Source organism: Pan troglodytes, chromosome 19 (assembly GCF_028858775.2).
Source record: "Pan troglodytes isolate AG18354 chromosome 19, NHGRI_mPanTro3-v2.0_pri, whole genome shotgun sequence".
Taxonomy (NCBI): domain Eukaryota; kingdom Metazoa; phylum Chordata; class Mammalia; order Primates; family Hominidae; genus Pan; species Pan troglodytes.
The window spans coordinates 55,375,704-55,396,455 of record NC_072417.2 but is presented as its reverse complement, the minus strand read 5'-3'; the positions used below and the strand labels follow the sequence as shown (position 1 = coordinate 55,396,455).

At 42.0% G+C, this 20,752-nt stretch overlaps 1 protein-coding gene and 1 non-coding gene across 5 annotated transcripts in view; one reads left to right on the top strand and one right to left on the bottom strand.

Moving 5' to 3' along the window:
- The window catches only part of TEKT3 (tektin 3), a 38,581-nt gene that overhangs the window by 2,711 nt on the left and 15,118 nt on the right, over positions 1–20,752 (bottom strand). For all 4 annotated transcript variants that reach the window (XM_009432707.4, XM_054669819.2, NM_001246543.1 and 1 more), the window contains 4 exon segments: positions 12,567–12,637; positions 7,580–7,723; positions 5,751–5,973; positions 2,109–2,263 (listed from right to left, as the gene is read on the bottom strand). In XM_009432707.4, coding sequence (XP_009430982.1) covers positions 2,109–2,263; positions 5,751–5,973; positions 7,580–7,723; positions 12,567–12,637 — 593 coding nt within the window.
- Positions 4,841–4,943, top strand: LOC112206228 (U6 spliceosomal RNA). The gene has a single exon (XR_002940412.1). It is a non-coding gene; the product is annotated as a U6 spliceosomal RNA (small nuclear RNA).

Genomic DNA, 20,752 nt, shown 5'->3' with positions numbered 1-20,752 from the left:
AGGAAAAGAAAAAAAAAAAAGAGTAAAAATCATTCAGCTCCTCAGGAGAAGCTGTGAATGCCTCATTGTTTGATAATTCCAAAGTCCTATTAGACCACTACCCAAAACTCATTTTAAAAGCAACTCTGTGTTTGTCTAACGGCAGTATAAACAATTTATTTGTTCCCATCTCCACTTTTGATGACTCTGCAGAGATTTTTGGAGAATGAAACATCAGTTCAGCTTCTCCTAATAACATTTACATAAAGTCAAAACTGGTGATCTAACTCTAATAGGCCAAGTGGGTGTGCACTCACTGCTGGGTTCTTCTGAAGCAGAGAGGTGCCTCCAGCTGGCTGTCTAGGGGCCCATGTAGTCTCTGGAGTGGAGAGCTGCTTATCCTAAATAATGAGCTGTGCATGAAGAGGGGTTCTATGGAACCCACTTTGAAAAACATGCAGCCTGAGTGATCTCTTCTGTGGCTATGGCCTAGATAACAGCTCCACCAGGAGAAATACAACTCATCCTGGAAATGAAGATCATTTGCGTACAACCTGAAGCACGCTTCATGGCACTCAACACAGACAACATGCGTGCTATACACGTAAGGTGTTTTATCATAATGATCTCCTCTGTGACCTTCAGTTTCATCCTGTGTGAGAGGGAGATGAGCATGCAGCATTTACTTTGCCAACTCTTCTCAAATGAGATCAGGTACCTGACAGGGGGATGGTAAATGCATTACACGACGTAAAAGACAGGAGAAAGAGAAGCAAATGGCTTGGTGGAATAGAACTCTGGGGTGAGACAGGCAAAGACTCAAACTGCAGCTCTCTCACCACTAAATGTGGCCTGGGCCAAGCCACTCACCCACTCCTGCCTCAGTTTCCTCACTTGTAATATAAAGGTAATGAATGAGATAGTATAAAGTGCTTAGGGCAGTGCCCAGCATCGAGTCAGGTTAAGAGATGGTAGCAGCTATTATTATCATTGCATTGATTATCGCCATCATTATCTTTATATTATTATCATCATCATCAATGTTGGCCTCACAAGATCCCCCTTCCTTCCATTTCAGGAAATCCACTGTCTCAAACCACCACTTATTTCTTTATTTTATCCTTAGGATCAATCCTTCAAGATAAGAGAATTTTATCGTGGAAGCAGAGCGAGTGGCATCTCCCCACTGCACCAGAAAGGCTTCTGGAGTTCACGCACTGCCCTTGGCTCCTCCAGTTGCTATCAAGTTGATTTACTTCTGCATGGAGCATCTTAGGACCTAAGAATAGCAATGATGAAACCCAGAAAGAAAAGGCAGACTCACAGGTATTGGGAAATTGGAAATGAAGCCAGATTGTGGCGGGGGTAGGGAGGGAATCTTGGCCAGTTCCTTACAAGTCCATCCCAAAATGAATCTTCAAAGTGAAAATAATAATAAAATTCATGTAGTGTTTAGTAGATAAACTGTGGGGTCAGATTCCTCCTGCTGTGTATATATAGGAGCTGTGCTCGATGAAGACCAGCTGGCTTTGATTTCTACTGAGAATGAAACACATTGAAATAAACTTAAATGAGATCCTCAGTCACAAAGATAGCAAATGAGTAGATAGGAGTCAGTGGAATTGGTACTGAAAGTCCCTTTTCTGTCGCGTTCCCCACGCTGAGAAATACACAGAAAGTCACAAACTGCTGCTTATAAGACAGGAGTTCTGGAAACTCCGAAGACTCCAAGAACATGCAAAAGAACCCGAACACCACACTGGCCTCCCCGAATGAGTTAAAGGCTTAATAGCACTTTTTTTGTGTGTAGCGTTGATGTCCTTTCCTTTTTTAAGGATTTGTGGTAAAATATACATAACATAAAACTTTAACCAATCTTAAGTGTACAGATCAGTGGCATTAAGTACATTCACACTGTTGGTGCAACCGTCACCGCCATCCATCTGCAGGACTGTTTCATCATCCCACACTGAAACTCTTCTGCATTCAACATCTCCCCATTACTACCATTCTCACAAAAGGCTCCTACATGCTGCGTATGGGCAGAAAGCAGCTTTCTAAAGAGCCAGGCACCACAGTTGGTCTGGTGGCCCTCCGAGCGAGCCCCGAGCCTTCCCCTCCCACCTTACCGTAGCTGAGCCATGTCTCGGCACAACTCAATGTTCGGCCGTCTTGTGCGCTCATCCAGTCTGGTCTGAGCCACCTTCAGGAAGGCAGTCTTGTCCTTGATGGCCTTCTTGATGGATTCTATGGTCATTTCAGTCTGGAAAATCTCCTGCAGGGTCTGTGACAAAGAGAAGCAACTGCCTGAGGCTTTGGTGTGGTCCCTTCAACAACCCGCCTCCCACCTCTTGCCTGTCCACTCCATGTCCAGCACGTGCCTCGACCTCGCTGATGAGGAAGTTGCTTCACCAAGACTGTCTATCCTTTCCAGCCCTGCCCCAGGGAACCCACGTGTCTCACTGGAGCTGGCGTGCACCTGCTCTGGAGAGTGGGCGGCGCCTCTCTCCCCAACCCTAGGCTTGGCAACCTCATTTTGGTAGCTGGAAATCAGCCAGGGTGGGAGTATTTCAACTACAGAAATTGGCAAATGCTACAAATCAGGGGCTCCCTGCAAGCCGCCCCCAATGGCCGTTGTTAATTACTGACCAGCACACACCTCTGTGTTCTGATAAAAGTGAGGCTTTGAGTGGCCCTGATCTCCCTCCTCACATCCATATGTCTGTGCGTCTCTTCCCACTTTCTCTTCCTACCAACCTGAGCATTGCTTTCCTGCTCACAGAGGATTTCCCTTGCAGAGAATCAGGCTTCAGTTTCAGGTACCTCACTTGCAATAGAGGAGTACTGGCAGTTTTGTATTCCTGATTTTGTATTCGGTTTTTCTTAAAGAGGCCACCACCCCAAATTGCATAAACATGGATCCCCCTTTGGTTCTCCCTCCTCTTTCTCTGTAAAGAGAGTCCCTGTCCTATGCTCTGAAAAGCCTCCCTTCTCCACGCATCTTGATCTCTGCCCTCCTGTAGCTCCACATCCTCCCCATTACTGTCCCTCTTCCTGGGTTCCCTTCCATGGCCTGGAGACACAACCAAGAATCATCTTTTTTTTGGAAACCCTATGTTTTTACCACCACTCTCCCATCCAGTCCCAACTGAGTCCTCTGCCAAATGTATTCAACCATGGCTGTGCCCACTGCCTTCACTTCCCACCCACCCAGTCTCCCAGTGGCCCCTGGATTCTGTCTCTGGCCCTAGCTGCTGTCATGAAACTTCAGTTTCAAAGCTGACATCGAGGCCTCTCTGACACCTCCCTCTCCTTAAGCCCCTCGTCTTGTTTTCTCTGGCCAACTGTTGTTCCAACTCCCTCCTTTCCAACTACTCCTCATTCCCTTCCAGTGCAAGGCTTTGTCCTTGGGTGACGTCTCTGCAATATCCTTTCTACGCTACAGAGACCTCATGCAATCACAGATTTAGCACTTGTGTCATCCAGGCACTCTTCAATCTGTCACTTGACCTTTGACCTCTCTCCCAAGCTAAAAATCATTTCACTGTTTCTATCACTAAGGCCTTCTTCAGATACTGTGTGCTCCATGAAACCATCTTGATCTCTTGCCAGTGGAAACAACTGCTCCTTCTTGTAAACTGTGTTCACATTTCATCTGTGTTTCCAAGTTCTTTCTGCACCTTTCTGATGCAAATTCCCGTTTTCTATGTGCATGTCTTGTCTCTAAGACGTGAGATGTATGTACATCCCCGAGTGCCTAGCACAATACCTTGAGTGTACCTGTTAGGGCTGAATAGTGCCTCTTCCCCCAAAATTCCTATGTTGAAGTACGAATCGCCAGTGCCTTGGAAGGTGACCATATTTGGAGATAGTGTCTCTGTGGGGGTGATTAAGTTAAATGAGGTCTTTAGGGTGGCCCTAATACAATACAACTTTGGTGTCTTTATAAGCAGAGGAAATTTGGACATAGACACACACAGAGGGAAAATGATGTGAAGACACAGGGAGAAGGTGGCCATCTACAAGCTGAGGAGAGAGGCCTCAGAGAAAACCAACCCTGCCGGCACCTTGATCTCAGACTTCCAGCCTCTATTAATTAATTTTCTCTCTCTCCAGTGAGAAAATTGATTTCTATTTTGGAAAATAGAAATCAATTTTCCAATGGAAAACTGATTTCTATTGTGGAAATTCATTACCACAGTCTGTGGTACTTTGAGTTAGAGCAGCCCTGGCAAACTAACATATCAGTAAATAAAAATTTGTTGAAGAAGGAACTCTGTCACACCGGCCTTCTAAAAGGCCTTTAGAATGTCTTCTTATAATTGATAGTGTCTGACCTCATTAACCTTCTCATCAACATCTTCTACAACCTGTCTTCAACCTACTTTTCCATGTTCCTCTCCCAGGACACAGACCATCTACACCAGCCACACACCAGACTCTTTACAGACCTCAATTCATCCTCTGATTTGCTGTCTCCAAGGCTTTCTTCAAGATGTGGCCCCACCTGGAACCGTCACTTCTCCTTCCAAACCCCAAAAACACTTTTATACTTGTTATTTGATAATCATGATTTGCAATATTCTATTCGTATTGTTTATGAGCTTTTCATATGCAAGTATTTCTTCTCCGTAATGTAAACTTCCTAAGAACAAAAACTACATTTGATGCTTCTCTCTGCTCTTCACAGCATGGAACACACTGTCTGGCTCAACTAATATTTGTTGCCTAAAGCAGGCACCATGAGAAGGAAAAGTAAATCGCTGCAGCCTGAGAAAATGTGGTACCCTCAACTGGGTAAAACCATCGTAGGCAACATGGCTCATGGTGCAAGGTTCTTAAAAAGAAGAAACAACATTGCTTGCTTCAGCAGCACATATACTAAAATTGGAACAATACAGAGAAGGTTGGCATGGCCCCTGAGCAAGGATGACATGCAAATTCATGAAACGTTACATATGTTTTTACTATAGGTAACAATACATTATATAGTTTCAACTAGCTAGGGGGAGGATATTGAATGTTTCCAATCCAAAGAAATGATCAGTGTTTGAGAGGATGGATATGCTCGCTCATTACCCTGACCTGATCACCATACATTAAATGTATCAAAACATCACTGTCCACCCATGAATATGTACAATTATTTTTTGTCAATTTTAAAAAATAAGACACAACAAACTATATGCAGCATAATCCACAGAAACAATAAGAGCTCCAAGACTGATATGAAGGAAAGGAAGAGCTCCTTGTTTATCTTGAAACATATGAATTCTGCTGGACTCCTTCATTTTATAGTCATTGTAAAACTCTTATGCTTTCAGCACTTAAAATTTTTCAATATCAGAAACACTTTGAACTACCTAACAGTTTCCTGTATTTGGTTTTGTATTCCAGAAAAGGGGTCTAAAATACTTTAACAGAAAACATTTCTACCATATGTTCTAATAATAAATTCACTTCCTAGTTATATACAGCGATCCATTAAACTTTAATAATAATATTTTTGTTTCTATTAAAGACTAAGAACCTTTCATTATATAGTGCCTTCTTTGTGTTCCAAATACCAGTGGATTCCAATTTCATTTTGACACCTGGCTACCTGGCTGAAATAAATGGCATGCTTTGTGCTGTTTTAAATTTTTCTTGCTCTGTGTGGCCAGGCTGTCACATGCCTATGGTGCCTCTCTGGGAGTGGTGAGAGATTTGTGGTCCCAGAGCACACCGCTCTGTCCAGGTCAGCTAAGGGGTACCACTGGCGGTTGATTTACCTTTGCTAAGTGTGTCTGAATCTTATTCTTAGCATCTGCAGTCTCAGCAATGCGATTGGTGAAAGACAAGTTCACTTTGTTGAATTGATTCCACATCTCATTGGCAGTCACAACCAAGAGGTTTTCAATGTCGTCTCTTAGCTTAGCGGAAGCTGCCCGTTCACTCTGGGAGCGGAGAATATTGTCATCTGTAAATTTGGCCCAGGACTCAGGCACTGAGACACTGAAAAAGAGAAGCAGAAGCAGACAACAGTGAGAGTGATGAATCAGCCTACAGGATCGCTAGGCAATCATTTATCCTGAGAGAGAGAAACCCCCAGGTCGCTGATCCTAGCTTCATTATATAAATGTGAATATCAGAATGAGGCTTATTTTCAACTTTCCTTAATTATTCCTTATTTTACTGCTAATCAGTTTTCTATTTATCTAAAGCGTAAGCTGGTTCTTCTGCCAGTTTCAAGGGGCAAAAGGATTAATGAATGATGTGAACGTGTAGGTTCATTATAAATGTGTCACACATCACCTCAATAAGCATATGACAAAATACTCAGCCTCAAGGGTAATCAAAGAAGCATTAATGAAAAGAGCCTACTAAGGAAATATTAGCAGGAGTAGAGAGAATGATCATTTGCAGTGCTGGCGAGCATATTTAGAAAAAGTTTCTCTCGTATCCTACAGATGAGAATGTTGAATTGGTACAACCTTCCTGGAGGGTAAAGAGGCAACACAAACCAACAGCCTTTCATTCAAATGTGGAAAACCCAGAACTTCCACTTCTAGAAATGTATTATAAGGAAACAATGTACCCAAGGATATACGTGTGAGGATATTCATTTCAGCCATATTTATGCTGATCCCTGAAAAATGAGAAACTACCTAAATGCTCAAAAGTTTAAAACAAAAAGGTTGATTATGGTACATTCAAAAAAGTAATCCATATACCAGGCAAATTCATGTTAAAGTAGAATATTTATTTTATAGACAATGTTACTGAAAAATCAGACAGGCTATATTTCAACTGCATGCATTGTATGGTATGTGAATTTCAATCAAGTTAACTTTTTTAAGAAAGTGGCTGGAAGAGACCATGGATCCTGCCCAAAATTGCATCCAGGGGCCTGGCAAAGAAACCACTGGTGGGGTAAGTTGAACAAGCTGTGGTAGGAAAGGCATCAGGCTGTTTTCAGCCTGTATCCCACAGCATCCAGGGCATGCTATACAATGGCAAATTGTGGCTTGTCTGTGTTTTTCTTTTTTTTTTTCTTTTTTTGAGACAGAGTCTCACTCTGTCACCCAGGCTGGAGTGCAGTGGCACGATCTCGGCTCACTGCAACCTCTCCTTCCAGGTTCAAGTGATTCTCCTGCCTCAGCCTCCTGAGTAGCTGGGATTACAAGCACCCACCACCATGCCTGGCTAATTTTTGTATTTTTAGTAGAGACGGGGTTTCACCATGTTGGTCAGGCTGGTCTCGAACTCCTGACCTCAACTGATCCTCCTATCTCAGCATCCCAAAGTGCAGGGATTAGGTGTGAGCCACCGCACCCGGCCTTGTCTGTGTTTTTCTAGGACTTCTGCATCAGGTAGGGTTATTTTCATAGTTAGAAAATATAAGTAACAAATATTACTTTACAAAAGAACTCAGGATGCAATTATCAAGGTCTGACCACAGAACGTGCTTGCTTACTGGAGACTTGTCCAAAGCTGGGTGTGTTTCTCACCTTCAGATATCTTACCATGCTTTCCATTTTAACCTGTAAGCTGTGTCCTTTCGAAAGGAGAAAGAGTTAAATGACATTGAAATCACAGCCGTGGCGTGTGCCTGACTTACGTTGCATCGACCCTCTCCACTCCGCGGAAGTAGCCGACACCGTCTGATGTGTTGCGCAGGTGGTGGCATTTGTCGTCGATCCGGTAAGCCATCTGTTTGTCACTCAGGTCCTTTTCCAGCTCATGCTGGGACGCTCTGTCGGCTCTGCAATACAGAGTCGGGAAGTGGAGCTTCACACTCAGGTGACAATGTCCTGCAAGGACACATGAGTGCCCTTCCATATTGGGACCTCTCTTACTGTTGCTCTCACCATCTCTCCCTCTTCACACAGTGTTCAATTTCTCAGTCAAAACGAGCACTCTCTGGATATGCCCATACCTCTACGTCACTGGGACCCTAACTCCCACCTTGTCTACACTTCTCCTTTCATAGGGTGGGATGGAAGTGGGTAGAGCAGGTGAAGATAAACAGGGGTCCAGGATCTGCAGCCCCAGCTGGGGACCATCTCCCTAAAACACACAAACTCTTCCAGACAGGACACGGGTTCAAAGTAATCTGTCCATATCTGTGCCTTCCATTCCTTCCTTTTCCTTTTCCTTTTCCTCTTCTATATCTCAGCTCCCTTTTCCTCCATTATTTGAATACAAATCCCCAAGAAATCATGAGGCCTTTATAGCCGAGCCTCCTGCCATCCATTGGTAACCTTGGTTTGTGGTCATGCTATGGCTAAGAAGTTTGCCAGGAGATAAAAACCAAGGATCAAAATTAACCTCCAGGGCAGGAGTGAGAGAGGGCTTCAGCAGAGATCGGGAACTAATGGTCCACCCAGGCTCACACACTCCAGCAGCCACCCTGCTGGAAGGAAGAGGCCTCAGTGAGCTCTGAGATGTATGGTCTTGCCTGCACTGCCAGGCAGACAGGGGACCCACAGCTTATTACCAAAGACAGACCCTGGGGGCAGGCATAGGTGACAGGTGAGCCACATGGAATACTTCATTCGACAAATAATTATTGAGTGCCTCCTATGTGGCAGACACCATTCTGCAAGCCTGGGAAGCGTCAGTGGACACCATCAACGTCTCTTCTCTAAGGAGCCGACATGTTTCTGGGAGGAGACAGCACATTCAATGAATCGGCAATTTGTGTGGTTCGAAGAACAATGCTAAAAACAAAGCAGGAGAAAAGAGACCAGGACTGTGGTTATGATTTTAAAGAGGATGGCCAGAATAGGTTTCACCAGGTGACATTGAGCAAAGACATAAAAAAGGAGGAATCAGATCATACAGGGCCCTAATGGACATGGGAATGAATCAGGTTTTCCTTCGAGTAAAATTGGAGGCCATTGACTTACAATTTAAAGGGATCATTCTGGTGCTGGGCTGAGAACAGACTGCCGGGGGCAGGAAGACCCATTAGGGGGCCACTGCAGTTACTCAGGTGAGAGATGAAGGCGGCTTGGACCAAGAGGATGAAAGTGAAGGACGCAAGAAGAAGTATTCAGATTCTGGATATGGTTTGAAGATAGAACCAAGAGAATCTCCTATGAAATTGAACACCATTGAGAAAAAAAAAAAAAAAGAGCTTGAGTCATTGGAATAAAGGAATTCCATCAACTAAGATAGGGGGTTGGCTGGGGAGGGAGAAGCTAGGGGAGAAGATGGAAGTTCAGTTGACATAGTAAACTTGAGTGTTCACTGAACATCTACATGGGAGACATGAAGGAGGTTGTTGGAATTTGAAAGAGACATCTAGGCTAGAGATAAAAAGTAGGGAGCCACTGACAGATAACCAGTATTTGAAAAAGTAGGAGAGCTGAATGAGCTTGGGAATTTCTATATTCTCAGCACCTAAAAATGGTTTTGGTAGAGCAAAGCCGTTCACTCAGTAAAGGCTGTGTTGAATGGAATGAGTCAGTTCTAGCTGCAGGTTCCCTTCAACTTAGCCTGTGCTTTCAAGCAAATCACTTGACCTCTCAAAGCTGTTTTTCTTATTTGTAAAGTGTAAATGACAGTAGCAATGTGCAAATGATCTGCACTTTGTGAATTCTAAGACAGTATACATGTGCGAAGGATGAAAAAGGAAAAAGCTCCCTTCCCTTGCCACTTCTGTGCTGAGGCTCTTGCCTTAGGTGATTATGCTGAAATTCTAGGACTAGAAGGCCTTTCTCCTTTGGTCTGGGACCAAGATGTCCCACAAGCTTCCTGTCTTAAGCTGAGACCCTGTTAGAGAAGGGGCTGAAATGTTCAGGAAGCATCTATTGTTACAGTTCACCTCTTGGGAGGTGGGGCTTGGGCAGGTGGAATAGAGACTTCACAGCCTTTTACTTCCCATCACCTCAAGTGAAAATCCCTTCTCGTGCACACTGTCAGGTCTTGGCTGGAACAGTGGTTGAAAACATATGCCTTGAGAGTGTGGAACGATGAACAGTGGGACTCAAAGGAGGGGAGGGAGGAGGGTGGGATGTTGGGAGGTTGCTTAGTGGTTACAATGTGCGGTGCTCCAGTGATAGATGCTCTGAAAGTCCTGATTTCACCACAGTGCAATATATCAATGAAGCAAAATTGCACTTGTACCCCATGAATATATACACATTTTTTACAAAATTAAAATGTTAACAAAAGCCATATGCTTCAGCATCAGACAGCCCTGGTTCAAATGTCTTTGCTGCTTGCTAAACCTGACCAGAGGAAAGTTATAAACTAATGGTAATAATACCCGTCTTTCCAGGCTGTCCGGAAGATAATTATGTGCCTAGCAGATGCTAAGTGCTCAGTAAGTATTAGGTCTAGTAATATTGTAACATGGGTGATTTTTATGACTTTAGAACTGGGGCTGCCTGGACACCCTCTGATCTGGCCTCGGAGTCTGCTTGGACAGGCATTTAAGGCAGCATCCCATCACCACGTCTTACAGCCCAAGATGGGAAGACCTTGGCTGCCCTGTTAGTGCCTAATGAGATTCTATTTTCAGCTGAGATCCAAGCTGAGGGTTTCATTGCTCCTTCTGAAACAAGTGTAGTTGATAAACTCTCTTCCAGTCACCTGTCCTGGACAGACCACAGTGGCCCCCCTACAAATCCTGGAGAAGCCATCCCGGGAAGTGAGGTAGGCATTATGCCCACTGTGTATTAAAGGAAAGCCAATCTCCTTAAAGGATCAACAACAAAGATTCCAAACAGGTACAAACACACAGAACTTTCTGCAAAGGTCTGCAATACAGCCAGTATTGAGGCAATTTGTAACAGGGATTTATATGAGATGAGGCTGTTCCACGGTAGAACAATCTAGGCCAAGAACAGCCAAGAACACAAAAGATGGGCAGCAGATTCCAGACTACGAAATAAAATGCGAATTAGGAACTAGAACCAATGCTTTGAACCACACTAAACATGTTTCTAAAATTCCTGGGGAGCAGAAACCACGTACAGTCATCCTTAACTACTCTTTTGCTTCTCCTCACCAATTTCCAAATTAAAAAACCCTTCCAGTCACAGCTCGAGAGAATCTCAGCATACAAACCTCTCCAACCTTCGTGGTGTTCAGATCCTGACGCACAGGATGGGCAAATTAAATGAGCAGCATGGACGCTTTTATAACACACAAAATCACCTCTCTTATTGGGTGGCATATTCGACACTACTTCCTTCTGTGACCATAAGCAAATGGCACTGATCTTTCTACTTAATGTTAGCCAACAGTCTCGGCCAATACTTTTCCTATGCTGACAGCTGTGATCATTGCCTGAGACCTTCTTTATTATTATTCTTCCCCCTCCTCACTCCTCATCCCACCCCCAACCATAAATATTAAGTACCTACTATCGCCAGGAAAAGAGAGCCCATCCCCCGGAAGAATGTGTATTCTAGTGAGGAATAGGATGGGTTAACAGTTACAATGCTGTGGGACGCAGGGAGCATTGCAAGGGTGTAATCATTGCAGAGGTCGGATCTCTTTTTTTTTTTCTTTTTTTTTTTTTTTTGAGATGGAGTCTCGCTCCGTCGCCCAGGCTAGAGTGCAGTGGCGCAATCTCAGCTCACTGCAAGCTCCACCTCCCAGGTTCACGCCATTCTCCTGCCTCAACCTCCCGAGTAGCTGGGACTACAGGCGCCTGCCACCATGCCCGGCTAATTTTTTGTATTTTTAGTAGAGACGGACTTTCATGGTGTTAGCCAGGATGGTCTCGATCTCCTGACATCGTGATCTGCCCGCCCCGGCCTCCCAAAGTGCTGGGATTACAGGTGTGAGCCACCACGCCCGGCCGCCGCAGAGGCCAGATCTTTAAGGAGGTATGGAAGATAAACATTCAAGTAAATGACCACTCATTACTTTTTCAAACGTTAGAGCTGAACAAGTATAAGTCAATCTCTTATGTAAAAAAAATGCCAGTCTTTTGAGTTAAAAGAAATCTTAGTTACACTCAAGTGAGGGCAGAAATCCTTCCCACAGCATCTCAGAATTATTTATTTAAATAAAAATTGACAGCAAGTACTCCATGTACTTATTTTTTAAAAATATATTTTTCTTGAGACAGAGTCTCTCTCTGTTGCCCAGGCTGGAGTGCAGTAGCACAATCAGAGCTCATCACTGCAGCCTCATACTCTTGGGCTTAAGCAATCCTCCCACCTCAACCTCCTAAGTAGCTAGGACCACAGGCACCCGCCACCATGCCTGGCTAATTTGTATCTTTTATCTGTAGAGCAGAGGTCTCATTACATTGCCCAGGCTGGCCTTGAACTCCTGGGCTCAAGCGATTTTCCTGCCTTAATTTCCCAAAATGTCTATTTGTATTATTTTTAAAAATGTTTATGGGTACATAGTGGGTATATACATTTATGGGGTACATGTGATATTTTGATACAGGCATACAACATGTAAGAATCACATCAGAGTAGCTGGGGTATCAAGTAATCATCTTAACATTTGAATAAAAATACGTGTATATGCCTGTGTGTGTGTCCTTATAAGAAATTAAGAGAAATTTCAATGAGGAGCATGAAAGTATAGTTCAATGATAGATTTTGAATTGTATAGAGACATAAAGCTCTTACGCAAGTTGGGCAATAGCCTTATCCAAATGTAGCTTCATTCTTTCTTGACAACACAGAATAGTATCAACTTCCTACTCAATTGGAAAAAAAACACATTAATGTTTTCATTATTGAATATAACACTCAAAATCAACAATGTAACAAAACATCAATGAAGGAAAATTTTGTTTCTTAAAATACTGTGAAGTTAAACAAGAAAACAATTTTGCTTCCACTTATTTATCTACATGCTCCATGATATTGCAATCTAAATATCAGACTAAGATGCAGCCTTTATAGGTCGGTCCATGGGGAAATTATATTATGGAACAAGTGGGGACATGGTTAAAATTTTATAATTTTTCTCTTTTTATCCCTGTCCTTAATTAAAACAGTAAAAAAATAATTCTGGTAATATACAAGGTCAAATTTAAATGCACGGCTTCTTCTATAATAGCTGTTCTTCCAAGACAAAGTAAGTCAGGGAGGAAAAAAGCACAACCAAAAGAAGCTTCTCTCTGGCAGTACATGTATCCTCCAGAAGACAGTGCTTGGGTCCAAACATGGAGGCTGACTTCCACCCTGGGAGGTCGCCCTCCGGTCCTGCTTGTGTACTGCAGCCCAGTTCCTGTCCTTGTACAAACACCTGTGCTAGCCAGGCCTCTCTACTGGACCACACACGTTGCCTTTTGATGCTGCTAGGATGTATCCACTAGCCCATAACATGTCAGAGACTATGAAATCAACATTTATTTCCCCCTTGAAATTTCTCTGCACATTAGAAAATGTAGCACATTATGTATGCACATTAGAAAAGTGCACATTGTTACTGTTATCATTTTCTCAGCCAAAAAGTTGTCATACTATGCATACTGCTTTGGGACATTTTAAACTTGAACATTTTCTCATGACATTAAAAAATACTGTGATGAATGGCCTTGATCCATATTTAGACACCACCGAAGAGTATGCCTTTTTCCAAGGTTTTGACAAGTACAGCCAAATTGCCTTTCAGAAAAGTGGTACCCATTTACAACAACAAATGAACACGTGTTTTCTTGTCTTGCCCAGCAAGTGGCCACTGTTACTCCTTTCCATCTTCACCAATGTGATGGAACCACACCCCCACCGCCCCACCAAAAGCAGCAAACCTGCCTAAATTTGCAAGCTGATATTATGAGTATTCATTTGTTCACCATTTGCCTTTTTTGCTTGTGTCAACTACCTGTTCACATGCTTGTCCACTTTTTCTGTCATTTATTTTTTCTTTTTCATTTGTGAGGGTTATAAACATGTTTAAAATTCAGTCTTTTGTGTTATATATGTCACAATTTTTTTTATCAATTTGCCTTTGCTTTTATAAATGTGCATGGTGCTTTTGATATAGATGTTTCTGATTTCTATGATATCAAATCTATCAAATATATCTCCTTTTGGTTTCTGCCTTTGTTATTTAGATAATAAAGGCCTTCACCACTCCAATATGAAGTATTACTCACCTATGTATTGTTCTTCTTTTACTGTTTAATCGTTTAATATAAAAATATCAAATATGTCTGGAGTGATCACTCTACTGTCTGGTTGTTTGGTATCTGAATTAATGGAATAAAGGAAAAGCTAAATTCCCTTCACACACTGACACCAACATTCTCCCTGCCTTGACAAGCAGGCAAGATTTCCCAGCCTCACAGTAGGTTGTGCATCAGTCTTAGTATTTTTGTGTTCAGTTTTTATCTTTCTCAGTGCCTCGTGAGTATGTGTACCTGTGTGTACTTTGATGAAATTTTAACAAAAGATGCATAGAGTCCTGCTTAGAAAGGACCATTTAAAACCCCAAATTGTGTTTTTATCCTTTGTGTACACAAAGCACAGAGTGGAAATTCTTAGGACTTTTAGTGGGGGGGAAAAATGCATTTAATGAGACTCTTGCTGTAAAAAATTCCTACAACAATAATTTTTTTTTCTTTTTTTTTTTTTTTTTTTTGAGACGGAGTCTTGCTCTATCTCCCAGGCCGGAGTGCAGTGGCGCAATCTCGGCTCACTGCAAGCTCCACCCCCCGGGTTCACGCCATTCTCCTGCCTCAGCTTCCTGAGTAGCTGGGACTACAGGTGCCCACCACCATGCCCGGCTAATTTTTTGTATTTTTAGTAGAGATGGGGTTTCACCATGTTATCCAGGATGGTCTTGATCTGCTGACCTTGTGATCCACCCGCCTCAGCCTCCCAAAGTGCTGAGATTACAGGCGTGAGCCACCATGCCCGGCCAACAATAATTTTTATATGTGAATTTAAATAATGTCATATGATGAATGTCAGATGGTTGGAGGCAGAAGGGTTCACAAGAATACAAAAAGCCCAAAGCCAAAGGCCTCTGGCACTGTCCCCAGTGCTAACTTATCCTTCCATCTGTACCCATACATGGAGGTGGCCTTGAAATACCACAGTACAGCAAAAGAAGGACAAAGCATTCCCTCACCTGCCCAAGAGAAGAAAGTTGCAAAAAGGTGGGGGATACACACAGAAAGCAGAAGGGTAGGAAGAGCCTTCATCTAACTAGATCTCTGGCTGCTGCCTCACACCTAAGGAAGTGAACCGCACATTTAGGAGCCTGGAAAATGGGTCCAACATTTCCAGATCCCTGACTTAGGGAGAAATTACAGGCCCCATGAGTTACAGGGTCACACTGACTTCATTGAGCTTCTCAGATTGCAGTGACTAAAGTGATTAAAATGCAGTTTCATTTGTGGGGCTTTGGATGAAAACAAAACATGGAATCATGTCCAGTTGCTTGAATAACCTTGAATGCATCCTACTATTTGAGCGGCTGAAATGTTCATGAAGCATCTGTCGTTACAGTTCACCTCTTGGGAGGTGGGGCTTGGGGAGGTGGAATAGAGACTTCACAGCCTTTTACTTCCCATCACCTCAAGTGAAAATCCCTTCTTGTGCACACTCCCAGGTCTTGGCTGGAACAGTGGCTGAAAACATATGCCTTGAGAGTGTGGAATGATGAACAGTGGGACTCAAAGGAGGGGAGGGAGGAGGGTGGGATGTTGGGAGGTTGCTTCGTGGTTAAATGTGCATTGCTCCAGTGATAGACGCTCTGAAGGTCCTGATTTCACCACAGTGCAGTATATCAATGAAGTGAAATCGCACTTGTACCCCATGAATATATACACATTTTTTACAAAATTAAAATGTTAACAAAAGCCACAAGCTTCGGCGTCAGACAGCCCTGGTTCAAATGTCTTTGCTACTTGCTAAACCTGACCGGAGGCAAGTTATAAACTAATGGTAATAATACCCATCTTTCCAGGCTATTGGGTAGATAATTATGTGCCTAGTAGATGCTGAGTGCTCAGTTAAGTATTAGGTCTCGTAATATTGTAACATGGGTGATTTTCATGACTTTAGAACTGAATCCTCATGTAAGATGTGGGCTCTGCTATACTCTCAGCTGAGGAATATGCACCACATCACAGAAACATTGAGTTTCAGCCACAAATGTGGATGAGTGCTGACCCCGCGCTGTGGCCTGAATTGTGGATATAAAATCATTACTTGGATGTCCTTGTTAAACTCAGACCCTGCTCCCACAGGTTGAGGCTTTATATGTGGTTCTATTTACCTGTGTTAACTGAGTCTTTTTACGTTTTGGGAAAGTGGGTAAACCTCCTGTCTAACAGGTGAATGGGCTACTGAAATCAAATCTTCAAAGTCAAGCTGCAAGCCTGAATTGAATCTAGCTAATAAGCAAATACCACCTATAGGTGCAGATATTTCATTTCCACATACAATGCTTTTTAATGATAGATTCACCAAATATTCTTGTCTTCTCACTTATCCTTGAGTTTAGTGAGCAGAGGCATTTCCTTTCATTAGAGATCTGCATCCTCAGTATTTATTCCTGAGTTCAGCCAAGATGACCCATCAGCTACCCTTTCTGGCATGGCTGCTTGTGAGAAGCTTCTGGTCCCACAACCTGCTTAGAGGCAGAAACCTAGGTGAGGAGTATAGTTCTTATTGCTGGGGGTGAGAGCCCACCCAGATCCTCTTTCCGTGCTGGTTGCAGGATTTCTATTCAATCCTGTCCTTAGAGGAGAATCCCCTTGGACTGGACTGGGCTGAAATGCTGAAACGTCTCTCCAGCAGCAGGTCTGACATCTCTGGAACTCATTGGTTGCATTCTCAACAAACGTCTGAGGCTGGAGTATTTTTGCTTTCTGCTTCTGCAACACGGAGGAAGGAAAAGCCTCTTGTGGGAAGGAAACTGGCCAGCTGGGGCCAGGCCCAGAGCCCCAGCCTGAGTTCTGAGCAGATGTCTCAGTCCCCATCCCAGAGCCAGACCAGGGCAGGCTGCAGGGTAGATGACTTTGCAGGTTCATTTGGCTCCGAAGTCCAAGGAGTCAGTACGGTCTGGGAGTGCTAAGAAGATAGTACCATGATTGACTCCCCAACAGAAGCCATTCTGTAAGAATTTATCAATTATCACCGACTGAATGTAATAGTCAACAGAATTCAGCAGAATTCATAAGAAAATATTTCGTTGCATCCATGTTTTTCAAAGGTAGGCCTTTTAAGGCTACTTCTTTCCTTTGCTAATACACATTTAATTATTCTAAAAATTAAGACCTATTTTGGTAAAAAATAAAACATATGCCAATATCAATACCTTGAGTAAGCCACAGAATACATTCACTACTTGAATTAACTGGCAATGACCGAAGCTCCTCCCTCAATTCATGAACCATTACTCTAATTGCACATTCAGTTTTTTGAGATAAAGCCACCACTGTCAGGTTTTTGAGATAAAGGACCCCCCTGCTACTGACCTAGAAACTAGAAACCTCTAATGCAGTGGTTCTTGTTTTTAAGAAACAGCTTTGTTGAGATATAATTCACAGACCATATAATTCACTTGTTTAAAGTGTGCAGTTTGATGGTTTTTAGTATATTCACCGAGTTGTATAATCATCACCGGAACCAAATTTAAAACATTTCCATTACCTTCCAAAGAAATCATGTGCCCATTAGCTGTCACCCACAATTTCCAATCCCCCAAGCCTCCTTTCATAATAAGCAACCACAAACCTACTTATAGTCTCTATAGATTTCCCTATTCTGGAAATTTCATATAAATGGAATTACCATATGTGGTCCTTTGTGATGGCTTCTTTCATGTAGCATAATGTTTTCAATATTCATCCATGTTATAGCAACAGAGCAGCACATCATTCCTTTTTTTTTTGGCAGAATAACCTATTGTACGACTATCTTACATTTTACTTTTCCATTCATCAGTTGATAGACATTTGAGTTGTTTCTACTTTTTGGCTGCTATGAATAATGTTGTTATAAATATCCATGCACAAATTTTTGTTTGGGCATATGTTTTCTTTTCTCCTGGAATGACGCTTGGGAGTAGAACTACTGGATCCTATGGATCATACAGGGTCATTCATGCTTAACCATTTTCCAAAGGATTTGCCTCGTTTTACACTCCCATCAGCAATGTATTAGGGTTCTAATTCCTCCACATTCCAGCCAACTTGTTATTTTCTATATTTTTTATTATAACTATCCTCGTGGGTATGAAGTCATATTTCATTGTGAGATCCTTTGCCCATTTTTAATTGGGTTGATTTTTTTAATTGTGACAGTTATTTATATATTCTACATACAACTCTTTTCACTTTGTTGCTAGTGTTCTTCAAAATACATTTTTAATTTTGATGATGTCCAGTTTATCTGCTTTTCCTTGTGTTGTTTGTGCTTTTGATATCACATCTAAAAAACTATTGCCTATTCCAATGTCATGAATATTCATGCCTGTGTTCTTTTCTAAAAGTCTTACAGTTTTAGCTCTTATGTATAGGTCTTTGATCCCTTTTGACTTAACTATTTTGTATGTTGTGATTTGGAATCCAACTTCATTCTTTCGCATGTGGATATCCAATTGTCCAAATACCATTTGTTGAAGACACTCTTCCCATTGCATTGCCTTGGCATCATTGTCAAAGATCAATAGATGGTAAATGTGATGGTTTATTTCTCAACTCTCAAATTGTGTCTATTGTTAGGCAGGTACTACACTGTCTTACATATTGCAGCTTTATAGTAAGTGTTGAAATCAGGAGGTGTAAGTCCTCCAACTTTCTTCTTTTTCAATATTATTTTGGCTATTCACTATCCTTTGAATTTCTATATGAATTTTAGGATTAGCTCACCAATTTTTACGAAGAAGTCAGCTGGGATTTTGATAGGAATTGTGTTGAGTCTATGAATCTAGTTGAGAAATATTGCCATCTTAACACGAACATCCATGTTTATGGATGTTCCCATCCATAGACATGATATGCCCATTTATTTAGGTCATCTTTAATTTCTTTCAGCAATATTTTGAATTTCTGAGGCACTTGTTCTTTACTCTGCCTAGTCATTAAGATTACCTGGGGGGTATTTTAAAAAGATCAATGCCTAGTCCCCACTGCAGATTTGAATCAGCATCTCTGGGTGTGGGACCCAGCCGTTGATATTTTTAAAATCTTTGCCAGGTGATTCTAACGTGTAGTCAGGTTTGAGAGCCACTACTCAAGTAATGGAAACACTAAATGTATCCAAGTACCAAAAAAAAAATCTGTTGGAAATATCATAGTGTGTTTGTGGGCAAGGTGATAAAGTTAAGCTGTTAGAACTGCCTTGTAATTTATTTCATACAGAACATCTCAGGATTAGTGAGAACAAAAGGCCACAGGAGAGATGATGGTAAATTCCTATCCAGTTAGGATGACAAAGTAGATGACAGATTATTTTAACGCTTGTGAGATTCATCAAAGGCTGGGAAAGAAGAAACAGAAGAGTGGAGACCCATCACTGCAAAACTATTTCATTCAGAATGTTCTATTTCTAACCACTCCTGTCCGGCAATAGGGACAGTGATTTTTACAGTAGATTACAAAACCTTTCTGTAGTAGCCAAAGCTTTCCTGAGTATATTATTTCAACTCAAGAGTTCTCTCAGAGAACCAGACAGTAGAGGAAAGGAAAGAGCAAAGAAAAAAGTCTGCTTGTCATCTTTAATGTCATGGGTCACTAAGAAAATGTAAGTGATGTTAAAGCAGGGTGTTGATGCCGTGTGGGGATAAAATTACTCTGAGGACTCGGCTGCTACCTTGTCATACTTACTTTCCTACCAAGGACTCAATTCTCACCAAGGACCAATTAAAAAGAGGCGAAGAGGTGTGACCCTGCAAAGCTTGTGCAGGGACAGAGAAGATGGATTCACTGCAGCAGAAATTCTGTGAAATTAGACAGGGAAATGAAGCTGAGAAATGAGGAGGGAGTCAGACAAGAGAGGCCTTAGTGGATTTTTCTCCTGCAGAAATTAGGGAGTCAAGGAAGAGTTCGTAGCAGAGGGAAGAAACTCATGAGAATGTATAGGATAGATCCAAGGGAAATGTGGGGAAGGAAAGGTGCTTTGGAATTTCTTATCAACCAGGTATTTTTTTAAAGAGCTGGAAATGGATTAAAGGAGTTTGGGAGACAACGGGCAGCAAGCCATGGTGATGAAGGAACACTGGTACCATCAATAGAAAGGGACAGGCAATAGGCTAAGCAGGCTTTATGAATGTGAACCAGAAAAAAAAAAGTTACCAAGCTAAAAAATGTTTGGCAAGTACTTAGGAATGAAGAACTAATGCTTTATAAAGTGCCTGGGCTGAAAAAAGAGACTGGGAAGGGCTCCAGGTACATGATACTTGAAATCTTAAGAAATGATAGAGATCTGTGGTAACAAGTCTAAGAAGTGAAGATCAGAGAAATTAGAACTAAACCAGATTTAATTGGTGGAAGGTGGAAGAGAGATTAGCGGGAGATCAGCAGAGTAGTGCAGATGCAACTGTAAGTTTCTGGATGGCAATTTGGCTACATATCAAAAGCTTTCAAATGCATAGAACCTTTGGCACATCAATTACACTTCCCAAAATATATTCTAAAGAAATAATCAGGAGTAACTACAGTTATCAATAATAATATTTTTGTATACTGCAGTGCTATTAAAATAGGAAAACAAAGGAGTGGGATAGGGAAGCAACCTAACTATATAAGAGATGATTGATTGGAAAAAAAAAAAAAAAGATAGCACCTTTACATTGTAGAACACTGCCTAACCATTAAAAATCATGTCTTAAAAGAATATCCAGGCTGGGT